General features: G+C 43.0%; 1 protein-coding gene across 5 annotated transcripts in view; it reads left to right on the forward strand.

Annotated features, from left to right (window-relative positions):
* MAP3K20 (mitogen-activated protein kinase kinase kinase 20) overlaps positions 1-13,730 on the forward strand; it is a 90,981-nt gene that overhangs the window by 72,274 nt on the left and 4,977 nt on the right. For all 5 annotated transcript variants that reach the window (XM_035331159.1, XM_035331160.1, XM_035331157.1 and 2 more), the window contains 4 exons: positions 757-849; positions 10,304-10,420; positions 11,919-11,993; positions 13,067-13,217. In XM_035331159.1, the coding sequence (XP_035187050.1) occupies positions 757-849; positions 10,304-10,420; positions 11,919-11,993; positions 13,067-13,217 (436 nt within the window). The remainder of the gene's footprint in view (positions 1-756; positions 850-10,303; positions 10,421-11,918; positions 11,994-13,066; positions 13,218-13,730) is intronic.

Raw genomic sequence — 13,730 nt, forward strand, 5'->3', positions numbered from 1 at the left:
ATTTGTTTTCAATGAGGCTCCAAGGTTTTGTCATGGAACCAGTGCTTCTAAATTAGAAGTCTGCTGGTTGCAATTCCTTTGCTGTCATTAATCAGAAATTACTTCTAAGAGCAATTCCCTTGAACAAGTCCTGCTGACTGCTCACCTCCAAAGAAAGGCAGACCTCCGAGGAACGAGCCCATCATTCCTCGGTTTATTGACGTTGCAAGGGAGAAGAATTATTTGTAATGTCTGGCTAGCCATGTGCTAACCTGTTGGTTTTCTGATCTCCCTAACAAGAGCCATGGCAAAGGGAGGGGATGTTTGGGAACTTCGGGGTTGCCGGAGCAGATACTTGCCTGATTTAATTCTGGGAGCTAATCAACCAATCCTAGATTCTGAAGCCTAAAGGAATGTTTTTAGTCATAATTTATTGCAGGGCTATAAAGTGAAATCCACTTAAAGCGAATTTACATAAAGTGAAGCACTGTTCCCCGAAGGGGAAAATGAAAGCCTGGGCACTGCTGCCATGCCATGCTGGCTATAGTTCCAGTGAAGGTGGCCACCTAGGCATTATGCTGCCGAGGAGTGGCTCGATGAGGAGCAGGGACCACCCAGCACCTCCCAGGTGTGATAGGGGCAGAGTGGTGGCTCCTTGTGCTACCTGGCAGGCTTGTAATGTCGGAAAGGCAAACTCCTGCTCCCACAAAAGGCTTTGTTTCTGCTTCCTGGAGGTCTGGGGTGGGCGTGAGCTCTCACTTTACCTTGTTTTGGCAGGACTCTGCAGGTGATGCTGAAGAAAACATAGAGAAGGTAGTGAATCTCGAACTTGTTTTTGGCTACCACTTAAAACCAGGAAATGGTCCAAAGGTAAGCTGGGCATGTTGGATCGGCTTGGCTATCTTTTTAGTCACTACCCAGGGTGTCCCGTTTCTTCTGGATGCAAAAGAAATCACCTGCTGCAAGAGGCTTCTTGTGTTGGAATATACTGAACTAATGTCAAGGTAGCAAGTAGGGCTGAGCCAGTGATGGGCAGACGTGCCTGAGAGTGAGCCATGAAGAGCATAGTGCTGCAGAAGGCTTTGAGTGAGAAAGCTTTGAGTGAAAGCTTTTGTTTCCTCATGAACAATTTTTCTAACCGTCATTCTTGTAATTCGGGCTTTGGCTTTGTTCCCTTTATCCCAACGGGTGTGCAGTAACAATCCATTTAAGCAGCAGAGCCTACTGCAAATGGAGGAGGTTAATGATGAGGGACAGTTGGGCGATGGCACATGCCTGATGTCAGTGGACGTGCATTAGCTTTGTCTTGGCAGAAAGGTGGTGGCTTGTTCTGTGACCAGCAGGAGAGGAAGATGCGTGGCATGCTCAGCTGCTGGCTGGGGAGGACGGGACAGGTCCTGCTGGTGCCTCTCTTCCCTCGCAGCACCAGGCAAGGTGCAACCCACTGCAGACAGCAAAACTTCTGTGCAGGGGTCCAGCATGCCATATCCAAACAAAACCCTAGCTCCATGCCACGTTGGTTCAAGTACCTCTCATTGCACCCTGTGTAAGGGGAGTGTTGACAACCCCAGATGTTCCCGCAAAGCATTTCCACGATGTTCTCGAAAGTGAGGATTATCCTGTGCCTTTCATTTTCTTTATCCAGCCTGCCACAGACTCTGAGTTCAAGGGTTTTAGAATTAATCATCTATGTGGAAACGGTGTGCAAAGCATTTCTGAGTTAGAGTCAGGGGTTGTGACAGCAGGATTTGTTTCCTTTTGTATTTGACAAATCTGCATTGTGTGTCCATCCCAAACTTGTGGGTGGCTGACTTTCATCTTGTGTTATCTGACTGCTTTGCTTTCAGGGCATATTGTTTGCAGAAGTCTCTTGATTTCTGTACTTGGTGGTGCTTGCAGAGAAAGCATTTAGGTTTGTACTTAGTAGGAACATGGACTCGTACTGATATCATTTCATCAATTTGAAAAAAGCATTTTGCTTTTTGTCTGGCGATTTCCTTTTTTTTTTGTTTGTTTCTTTTATCTTGAGCACTTTTTTTCCTATGAAAATTTTCTTTATCACTATGTGAATGACTTAGACTTTGTCAGTGTTCTCGAATGCATGTACCTTATGATGCTTTACAGCTGCTGTTATGTAGGAGTCCATCTTTCCCTCCCATGTGCAACTCCACCAGAAGCAGAAAGGCCATGCAGTACTATATGTCTGTCTCCCTTCTATTTCCAATATGGGCTGTGAGCCTTAGCACAGGAGGGTGGGCAGTCTGCCCCAGGAAAGAGCAAGAGGAGAAGTGAACAGACCTCTGAGAGTTGTAGAGAAATTCAGGTTGCAGTCGTGCCTACTGAGTTTGAGGACAAGCAGATATTTTAGCTGTGATAGCAAAATTTGCACATGAAGCAGTGTTCCAAAGTCTATGGGACAGAAGCTAAATCGTTAATAGAGAATGGAGCTAGCTGATTTTTTTTTTTCAGGTTTCTGAAAGCCCAAATGACAAGCTGAAGGAGGGCACTTTTTTCAGTTGTTATTTTTTGTTTGCTTTCTTTTGGTCCTGCCTTCCCCAGGACCTCCTTATTGGAGCCCTCTGCTCCCTGTGCAGTTCTGCCCCTTCCCAAGGAAGCAGCTCTCCCTGTAGGCATGTGCACTGGCATCCACCCCACTCGGTGATGCCGTCCCTGCTACAGCTCCAGGGAGCATGCTGTTTGTCACCTGAGGTTGTCTGGGCTGCAAACTTCTTTCCAGAGTCTGTTTAAAAACCCATGCCTGTCTTAGATGTTGAAGTGAAGCCAGTTTTTAAAAGTGGACTGGAATGAGAGGAGCAACTGAGCGAGCTTTCAGGCAGGCTGCTATGGCCAGTGCGAGCAAGGTAGTTCGAGTGAGCAGCACATTAAATCTAACACTAACAAAGCATGCTGTGGTACACAGAATATACAAAATTTGGCTACCTTGCTTCTTTGAAAATCCCTGGATACAATCTTCTAGCTCCCCTAGAGGCTGCTTTAAAGGAACTACTGCTGCCATCACCCAGATTTGTAGTGAGATGGAGATACTGGGGATACCAGTATCATGATTGAAGGTTTTCAACTTCTTTTACTGTCCCATTTTTTTATAAGAGTGGTGCCTGTTCCTGTAAAACTAGGTCAGCAGAAACACCTGGGATCATACCTTCCACCATCTTTGCAGCTAAAAAGCTGTCCTGCATCAATTTAAAAATAATTTTCTCGGAGGAACTTTGCCCTAATCAGCCCCCGTAACAGGCTGCCTATCTAAAAAGCATTTCTCCTGTTTCAGCCATGAGTAAAAAGAGGCAATAAGCTCAAATCTGGGTTACAAGTGGAGGATGTGTGTTCCCCAGGTAATGTGTGGACTGCTAGAGCTGTGTGTACCAGGAGAGGTTGTTCGGCTCACCTGGAGTGGGAGCAGCAAGCAGGAAGGGGGCTATACAGGGGAATGGCTGGTGCTGGGGGGGTTTCTCCCCTGGCTGGCTCTGCCCTGTTCTCCTGGGCTGAGCTCCCACAAGTCATTGTAGGCTAAAGGAAACACTGACTTCCCAGTATGCAACTTTACCATCTGCAGATTTGTTATCTAATTTAAACTGCATCTTTAGTGGGATTATGTTGGTTTCCACTAGCTGATAGATGCAGTCATTTCATTACAGTTTCCTTCCCTTTTTAGCTGCATCTTTGGAGGTGATGAAAGCTTGGTTGACCTTTGTGCTCTCTGAATGCATCAGGAGTGAGAGCTGCAAAGCTAACCTGGTTTTTAGAGGTTTCTCTTCCAACTCTTGTAGTTCAAGTTATGTGGTTACTTCCATTTACTTCCTTTTAATGACCTTTTCATACACAGTTCCCGCTGAGCTGAAAGGTGATAGCTTTAGGCATTTTGTAAGAATTTTTATTCCACAAATTAAAAAAAAAAAAAGGGAGGGGGGGGACCAATTAACTCCAAGATACCAAAGAGGGTAAAAAACAAACCCTGGCAATTGTGGCTTGAGCTGATTCGCAGAACTGCAGAGGGAATTTTCAGTGGCTTTCTCATCCTAGGTGGCTCATTAAAATTTCCCAATCAGGGAAAGGTGTCTGAGCTGTGTCGGCTCCACACTGATGAATCATCCAACCTTAAGAAGGATGGTTCACAGTCTTTTTGTCTCCTGTTGATGCATTCTTTATTTTTGGTCCTCAGAAAGGCATATTTCACCATGCCTTTGAATGTTTTCATTTTTACCGAGTGTGGCACAACCTGACCTACGTCCAGACACAAAGCCTTGAAGTTGGCCCACCATTTTTGCCTTATTTTTCCCCTCTCCCTCCATTTGACAAGGTAAGGAGCAGAGCCTCATCAAAACATCCACTGTGTGAACTATTTTCTAGCCTCAAATATCCAGATGGAGATATATTTTAATGCTGCTATTTAAATGTGTAGTGCAAAAGTGCATATAATATTATTAAAGCTACTTCATAGAGAAGTTCTGACCAACTCTTCATGTGGAGAAACATGGACTGGCAAAATCTGGCACTAGAGGACGAAACAGTACTAAAATAGTTGTATCTGGCCTGTGATTTCAAGTGTTTGAGGCCATTTCTACTGCTTCTTCCTCTCCACCCACCCACTGTGCCGATACTGATAAAATGTTTATTTACTTTCTTACAACTAATTCCTAGTTTAGACAGATGTGGTATAATGTCACTGGTTTCGTTTGCTAAGGTACCTGGCACACTACAAACCTGGTAAAGTAAAGCAGTGGCCTAGGTCTAAAATTTTAAATTTCAGTTTTGTTATTTTTCAGTTGTATCCTGCTGTCTTTATCTGACCCATCCTTCTTGAGATATTTGCAAGTAGCTTGACTTTCTAGTGTGGGGTTATGTAACCTTACCTCAAAAGCTCATCATCCAGAGCCTGTCTCTCATTAAACCTCAGGGCACTCAATACTAAAGGCTGAGTCAATGCAAGCAGCACAGTGGCCGTGTTTGTGTGCCATTCTCATAGGTTTGCTCAGACTCTAATAAGCAGTCAGTAAAGTGGTAAATACTTTCTTAAGGAAAAAAAAAAAATATGTCGGTGGGGCCACAGCGCCTGCTCCGCTCCGGCACGTTTACCCCTGTGCTAGGTGGGAAGTGCCCCGCGGGAGAACAGGGCTGCAAGTGGCATGCGTGGCGGTCACCAAAGTGCCCTGTGTTTTCCACATGTCCACATTTTAAGTCCAGCCACATGTCTACCTGAGGGCACAGTGGGGTGCTTTGGCTGCGCTGGCAGTGTGTGCAGGAGGAAGGCCCCGCGCCTCCTCAGGCCGGCCGCCAGCCTACTGCGGCCTGTTACCTGGCCAAGGAGCAAGGGCTCCGGCTTTCTGGGAGGCCGAGCTGGCAACGTAAACACATCTTTTTCTCGCTTTGTTTCTTTACGTTGTAAGAGCGTCTCTCTTGCAAAGCCTCCCCTCCGCCCCTGTTTTTCTCTTCCTCACGAGTGAAACAAAACCGGCGGCAGAGCCACCTTGCCTTGCTGGAGCCTGGCTGGCAACAGCCTGCCCTGACCTGAGACACGAGCCATTGTTAAGGGTATAACACATTTACATATTTTGCAATAAAACATCAGTTATTTGCATTACTGTGTCAAGTTTTATTTGATTCTTTCACCTAAAAATGACTCATTTTCCTTTCTTGTATTTTAAAAACCAACTACTCTAAGCTTGTTTGAGAATAATCAAAAATTGCCCATTTAGCTAGAAGTCATTTTCTTTTCAAAAGGCAAATGTTATTTAATCTTTCAGCTGTTCATTGTGCCATCATAAATACTTTCTTTTCAGCACAGTTGTGGGGACTGAAATGAGCCCACTAATTGCCTCCCATTTCGACTGACATGTGGTGGTTTAGTGGAAAGAGAACACAGCGGGGAGAAGGAAATAGGAGGCTGAGAAAATGAGAGCTAATTATTTTCACTGCCTCATGTCAGGCTCTGTGTCAGCCTTGTTTTTACAAACTGGAAGGTTTAGCACTAAATAAAACAAACTGGCGTCATGTTTTTATATACTGGCAGTGTCATGGAAGCAGCTGCACATCTCAAAGACAATATAATGCCTGCATTCGCATGGACACCATCTGACAGCCACTGTGAGCCACTGCTAATGAGGATATCACAGTGGTGCCAAGTGAAAGGTGCTGAATTATGTATGATTCTTCATCAGTGCAGCAATAGTCCTGTACATCATTATGAGACATTGTTTTGCTGAAGAGATTAAAACATTCTTAGTTCCAGACCCTGCAACCTATACACGCTACAAGAGGTTATTAATGGAATTTTTAGGGAGAGTTTCTTGTGGATTTCTTTTTGGTTAAAAATATCTCATGGGACAAAGCCGTGGTGGGTCATGACACTATATATATAAAGAAGAGAAGCAAATTAACCGTAATTGTGTTATCTTCCTTTAAATCCAGAATAATAAAATATAGTGTAGCAGGGTGATACATAATGATAAATAACCCAAGTGCTGTCACTAGATGTTCAACTCTAATGCCTTTAAAACAGCAGGTTTCAGCAGCTGAGATAGATAATAGCTAAGAATGTAAAGGAGCTTCTGGGGACCTAAATAATCAACACGCTACTACTTTTAGTACCAGCATGACCAACATTTTTTTTTCATATTTGTTTCATCTTGTGTTACATCTTACTTTTCTTCTAATATCCAGTTGCTTGCTACAATGCCGTTTCTGTTTTTTTCTGGATTCAAAAAAAAAAAAGTTTATTGCAACCGCTGATTTTAAAATGAATCCTGGACTTGGGCCTCCTTGGAAAATGAGGTGTCTCCCCAGCAGTAGTTTGAAGCTGCTGTTGCAGAAGACATGTTTGTTGTTTAAAGCCTGTGCCTGAGCTTTTTCATTTCCCTTTCAGTTTTTGTTACAGACATTAGTACATATGGGGTTAAAGGAGTATCGTCACTGCAGTAAGCAGGAGACTTAATTTTTAAAGTGTTCTTATTTTCTGTTTTGAAGATGAGAAGTGGCTCAGAATACATATGTGATTTGCTTTTCTGCTTCCACTGTCATTTGCAGAGGCTGCTGATTTAGTGGCTTTGTCAAAATGTTATTCAGAAATGTTTTCCACCCGGAGTTTTACTGGTTGTGCCTCTCAATTATTATTTTTTAAAAAAACAAAAAGCTAAAATTATTTAAATCAAAATAGAACAGGTAAATATTGAGATATACTTTGATGTTTAAATTACAAGATGTCCAGGGAGATCTCTTTGAAGCACCTTGTGTATGTATATTTACCAACCAGACATTTTGAATAAGCCATTTCCAAATTATTTTCCCACATAAGTCTGGCACTAAATGTATTCTCGATCCAAGAAATCTTTTGGCTCCAATTCATCAAAGATTTGAAATACATATTCTTGGTTATTCTAGCCAAATATTTGCTTATGTGGTTGAGCATCTCTCTCCTATTCATGGCTAAATAAGAACCTAAAAATCAGTAGGAAAACAGGAAAATATGCCCCATTTTGAGGTCACATATCTAGCATTATTTCCTGTGTGGCCGAGCAAAATAAGTTTATAAGAAAAGTAGCCAACTACTTATCTTAGATATTTCCCAAGAATCTTGATTCAGAAGGCACCAAGCTTGTTTCTTTCTCCATCCTTTTCCTTTCTTCCTTCCCTCTCTTTTTTTCTTTTCTTTTCTTTTCTATCTTTTTTTTTTTTTGCCAGCCTCTCCTCTCTCTCTTCTTCTTTTTTTTATTCTCCCCCCCCCCCCCCCCCCCCCAATCTGCTGACAATTTTACAAAAGTGCAAAGTGAAAATCTTCCCAAATAAAACGAGACACACATTTTCATGTGAGCAGGGAGCACACATTTAGCACTGTTACTTGCTCTTTCAGTATCTGTGCGGTATGCCTGGAGAGGACTCCGAGGAGGATGGAAGGTGTGGGGGCTGGATTTTAAGGACGGGTGAGCGTGTTTCTGCCTCTGAAGCTGTGGCTTGTAGCAGGGGAAGGCGGCGTTTGTGCAAGGCTTGTGCATCCACAGCTGCGTGGGACAGCCTGATTCGTTACCGCATGGAGAGGGCTCCTGCATGCACGGCTGATCCGGCAAGGGGCCGGGCACTGGCAGGTGCCCACTGCCTGCCAGACCCTGTATTTACAGAGTCTGTCAGCCTTGTCTTTAAAGATGGGAGTTTGATTTACGTGGCTTATTGAAGCAAGCTTGTATTTTCAGACTTGGTCTGTATGGAGCACAAAACCCTGAGCCGTGAAGGTGCGGGAGCCCTGTCACAAGGCAGCAAACAGCTCTGGCGATGGTGCTTGGCTCTGGCTCACAGCAGGAGATGCACTGAATTAGCTGAGTGGTAGTGTTTTATGGCAACGTTTTGTTCTTCACTTGGCTGAGGTGTTTTTGTGAAACTAATAAATGTCACCAAGCATCTTGTCTCTAATCTCAGTTTAGGTCTGCAATAGGGAATCCAGGTAGCACAAATTTAGGAAATCCTGCAAAAAAAAGTCTGGCAAGGAGGAAGAGGAGCACAGTTCGAGAGGCGAGGGGGAGTCAAAGGCAGCTTGCTCCACTGCTGTTGTTCAGTCACATAGCATGTACAGTCCTCGGCTGACATCAGGGCCAGTGCGGCATGCTGCACCTACCCACCTGGGAAGAGACATAGCCCCAGAGGAGCCCACAGCCCAAAGCTGCAGGACAGAAAGAGGACATGGAAAGTGATGTGGTCTGTGGTTAGGAAGTGGAGGCACAGAGTGTCTCCAGCACCTTATCAGGTCGTGCAGGAAAATGATGGCAGAACTGGAAGTTGAACTTGGTGCATCCGAGCCCTGGGCCAGTGCCCTGACCACCAGACTGCAGTACCCACTGCTCGCCAGGGCGATGCAAAAAAACACCCGCACGTCCACTCTCCTCATAAAATACAGCAGCTTTCAATGGGGACAGATGGACACACAGGGCCAAATGCTTTCATAAGCACAATTTGTTTTGTGGTTCGGAAATGATTATACTCCAGTTTTCTTTTATCTTGGAATTGCCAATTCAATGCCTGATTGAAAGCTTTGAGACTTCTGAGGGCTGAGCTCCTACGTTTATGAGAGATGCACGTGCAAACACTAGCAGATAATCGCATGTACAAACGGATATCTCTTAGGCTGCTGTACGTTTGTGTGTGCAAATAACAGCTTATGCCAGCCCTTGGCCCTAGGTGGCCATCTGTGTCCTCGTTGAAAGTTTTTGCATTTTTTGAGCAGCGTTAAGGAGATGACTGCCTCCCGCAAATGCTGAGATTGCACCTGCCTGGCCAGCGACACATGGGACCCTTCTGAACCCCGGCACATCTGCAGGGCCTCCTGCCTCTGCAAAGGGCAGTCCCCGGCCTGGCTGCACAGAGATGGAGATGCCCTGCTTCACTGCAGCCATCCTTTGTCCCTCATGGGACTGATTTCTGGAGGAGCTCAGTGCACTGGACACTATCAAATCCCAAAAGCACCTGCTGAGCAGGTCCCAGTCCCCAGAGCCTGCTGTCCCCAGTGGGAGCCTCCTTGGCCGTGGGCAGGGCCTCTGGTCCCAGTGCTTACTCCACACCAGATATACTGCACGATGCAGCTGGAGCCATCAACCTCTTGCAGGCTCAAACCTGTGCAAAGCGCTGCATGGTGGCCCCGTGTTCAGCTCATGGGATTGCTTAAAGACGCCTTTCATTGCTTTGGTCTGTTAGACTTATTTTCTAAGCTGAGCTCCCTTACTGTTCAGTGCTGCAGGAGGTGAGGGGGAGCTGAGGATGCTCCATGCCTCTCCGGGCACTTGGGATCTGAAATAATTGCGCTGCAACAACCAGCTCATCCTCTTGCCCATTATTTGAGCAACTGTCTTAATGGCACTGCACAGACCCTTTGGTCCTTCGTACCCAGGTTCACCAGGAAGATGTCCCGAGGGCTGGCTGCCAGCTCTGGCTGTGACACCGGGTGATGGCTCCCATGGGTGCGCTGTGCCCCCGCTGCCACATGGGTGTGCAGAGCTCCCGCCTCCTGCTCAAATGGGCTATCTGTGCTGGTGGGTGAAGTGCCACCATCCTCAGACCTGCCAGCGTGGAAACTGTCTCTCAGGGTGAGCTCAGCAGGGAGCAAGCCAGAGAAACAGAGAGTTTTCCACTAGCAACACTTTCACTGGAAAAGTGCATATCCTGAAATATATATATGTTGATTGCCTTTTTTTTTTTTTTTTTTTTTTCCCTGCATGGAGAGGATTTGGTTTGGTTTGGTTAGTCTTGGTTTTTGGTTTTGTTTCATTTTGTGTTTTTGTTATTATTATTATTCTAACAATCCAACATTCTTTGTTTTTATTATTCATAGGATTGTAAATGGAAAATGTACATGGAGATGGACGGGGATGAAATTGCAATAACCTACATAAAAGATGTGACATTCAACACTAACCTACCTGATGTAGAGGTTTTAAAGATGACAAAGGTATTTACAGCCTTAAAGCTTTCATGAATTCACAGATCTCAAACAAAGACATTAAAATACCACAGCAGTCGACTTTTGTGCTTGTGGAAGCTCAGTCTCTTGACAGCTTTTACATAAAATGCACATTTTAAACAGATTTGTATCATAATAGGAGCTAGGTATTTTGGTTCTCTTTTAAGCTGACAATAATGCTAACAGTAGAAAAATAAGAGAAGGAAGTAATTTATATTTTCTTGTTTTAATTCCATGTTATATCCTCTGAATTTATTACCCCTTTTAAAGATGAGAATGTTCAAAAATTACTTTCCTTTTCAAGAAGAGAAAGTGATTTAAATGTTCCAGTTTGAAAATTCATGTAGTGTCTGTTTTTTTTTTTCTCATTTTTTTTTTGACATGGTTTTAGAACTTTTACATGTTTCTAAAACTCCCTATTTCTTGCAATGATGGGTGCCAAAGACTGAAACCCATCAACATGTTGATCACAGGCAGTACAGCCCTGAACATCTGCAATTCAGTGTCACTGGGCATTTACCTTATTTCAGAACCTGCCTGTAAGTATTTACCAGCCAGCATTTAGACTGCTTTTACCATAACCAACGGAAGCTTTGTTAATGCTCAGGACATTCTGTTTATTGTTATTTTAATTGTTTGTTTTTATTAATAAGCTCCACTTGATAATAGCTCACACAATAAATGAAAAAATATACAGCTCGATTACCAGTTAGAACGCTGCTCTAATGTGCACTGATTTAAACCAAAACCAAAAAAACCCTCCTGAATGCTTTTAACTGTTTTTGTTTGTTTTTGCCAAATTTTGTTTGTTTGTTTTCTGAAGGAAAAACTAAAAAGCATACTCTCAACAGAATTTTAGGGAAGATATGAAAATATGTGTCTTAGGCAGAAAGGATTCTCATATTTAATTCTTGCTGTTACTATTGTTACAGTTATTGATTTCTGGAGCTTCACTGTTGTGATTTTATTGTTATTATTTCATTGCATGATAGCTTTCTGCTTAATTTTCAGAACATTTTTCAGAACATCCTGGACATTTTATTAAAAAATAAAAGGCTTAATGTTAAACAAAACAATCACCAGATACAATAAGATTAACTTTTAACATACTTCAACATTTTTGTTGTCTGACAGGGACTATCTCCAAGAATCTTTAGGTATTTGTTCTTGCTGGTCTTTGGAAGTCTACCACAAAAAATTGTGCATGCATAAAAATGAAAAAGTGTGATTTACCATGAAAATATTCCATGTTCTCTTATTTACAGTCAGCTATGGAAATCTCTTCTCAGTTTCCTTTTGTAAACAAGGAAGTAAAAAAAATCAAAATATATTGCTTTGTCTCATAATTATTTTTTTTTAAAGTATTGGTGTTAACAATATGGAAAAGGTTGAAAAATGGCAAAAGTTGAAAATATCTTTGGGGTGTTTCAGCATCAAGTCAGGAGATGAAAAGCACCTTGTAAAATTTCCACCATGTTTTTTTCAGCCCCCATTTGTTATGGAGAAGTGGATTGTGGGGATAGAAGAACACCAGTCTGTAGAATATGTAGTTACATATGAGGTAAGTGCTAAGAAACAAACAAAAAAATGTTCATCCAAGATAAAACCTGCATGGGAGATGTGAAAATAGCATCCTCTGGCTCCTTTGTATCCTATAATCAAGTCTCATCACCCTGTAATTAATTGTAAAATCTAAAGTTTGGAGCAAAAGCTGAAAGAGGTTTACAGAGACTTATGTCCTCAGGCAGCTGGCTGAACAGCTCTTTTTGTTAAGGACAAAAACTTTTGCTTGAGGTGTGACGGTCAGTGTGCTTGCATTACCTGGAAACTGTTTTTTGCCTTTTCAGTGAAGTTCTAATTAGGAGAGCTGAGGAGCAACAGGAGGAGAAAGAGAATGATAAGTCAAGAGTAAAAAATAGTAATAATAAAATCCAGAAGACAATTTAACCATGTACTGTGATAGAAATTAACCTGTTTAAAGAGAGTTTGTGGTTACTTACAAAAGTGTTTTTATGAAGACCAATGCTGTGCTTCACACTGAGGCTAATAATCAAGATTCCAGCTCTGTCCTGAGCAAGGATTCAAACACTGATGGACAGATGGGGAAATGCTGGAACTTTTTGGCTTGTCTCAAATATGAAGAACAGTAGTTTTCTGTTGCTGCCACAATAACCCTAGGTTCTTTCAGCCTGGAATTTCTCACAGGAGTCATAGGCCTGTAATTGAACTTGATATTCCAGCAAAGTAAATGTGGAAGATTCCCCTGCAAAAATACCTGCTACTTCATTTAGCAAGCACTGCCTATGTGATGTTCACATTAATATGACAAGTAAAATACCTTTTTTTGTATTTGTAGAGGAATGCCTTCAGATCTTTCCTCCACATTGTATGTGAATTGAAATACTTGTTCACTACCACATTTTTAGCATAATCTTAAAATACCAGCCAAAATTATTCTGGGGCTAAAAATACATGAGAACTGGCTAAGTGATTTTGTAAAACAAACTCGATATTCAAAGTGCTGCTGCTGCCTGGGCATTAGTGGAAGCTCCCTGTTAGGAGAGTGTAGTGGGTTGTGCATTGTTGCGTCCTTGTGCCTTGTGTCCTCATGTGTGTTGTGTCCTTCCTGAGCAGAGCGACGTTAGAGCTCCCAAAACCACCAGGCATGTCCAAGCTATCCACTGGAGCAAGGCGAAAGTGCAGGATGAGGTCGAGGCAGTACAGCTCATGATACAGACCTCACTCCCCAACTCGGAGGGGCATTCACGGAGCAGGTCTGACTCAAGTAAGTCGCTATCAACAAACTGCCTACCTTTATTGCTGTCATGGGCAAAGCATACATGTGGAAAACAGCACAAAGTCAGTGCCATTATTCTGGTCCAACTGCAGAGCACCATCCTGTAGCTTCAGCTGGCTTTGTGGTCCCTGTGATGTCCTCATAGATGCATGCAGGAGCATCCCGGCATGTATGACTTAGCTTAAAGGCTAAATGTTAGGTAGTAACATGTTTTATATCGCAGTGTGATTTAAGAGAGATGACGTGTGTGCTCCAATAGAAAGCATGCTGGAAGCAGTCCATGGCAATTAGTTACAAATCCGTGGTCTGCTGTAGTCACTTGCTGTAGCACATCAACAGCACAGATCCTTCTCCTCCAAAACCCCAAATGCTTCACATTTTCTGTTATTAAGCAGCTTTAAATACAACACATCAGTGATCCAGGGGAACATGAAACTCTCCAGCTTTTAGTCAAAATAGTTAATCTGAATACTGGACAAAATGTTTTTCCCAAGAGAAATG

This window comes from Oxyura jamaicensis, chromosome 7, assembly GCF_011077185.1.
Source record: "Oxyura jamaicensis isolate SHBP4307 breed ruddy duck chromosome 7, BPBGC_Ojam_1.0, whole genome shotgun sequence".
NCBI classification, from domain to species: Eukaryota; Metazoa; Chordata; class Aves; order Anseriformes; family Anatidae; genus Oxyura; species Oxyura jamaicensis.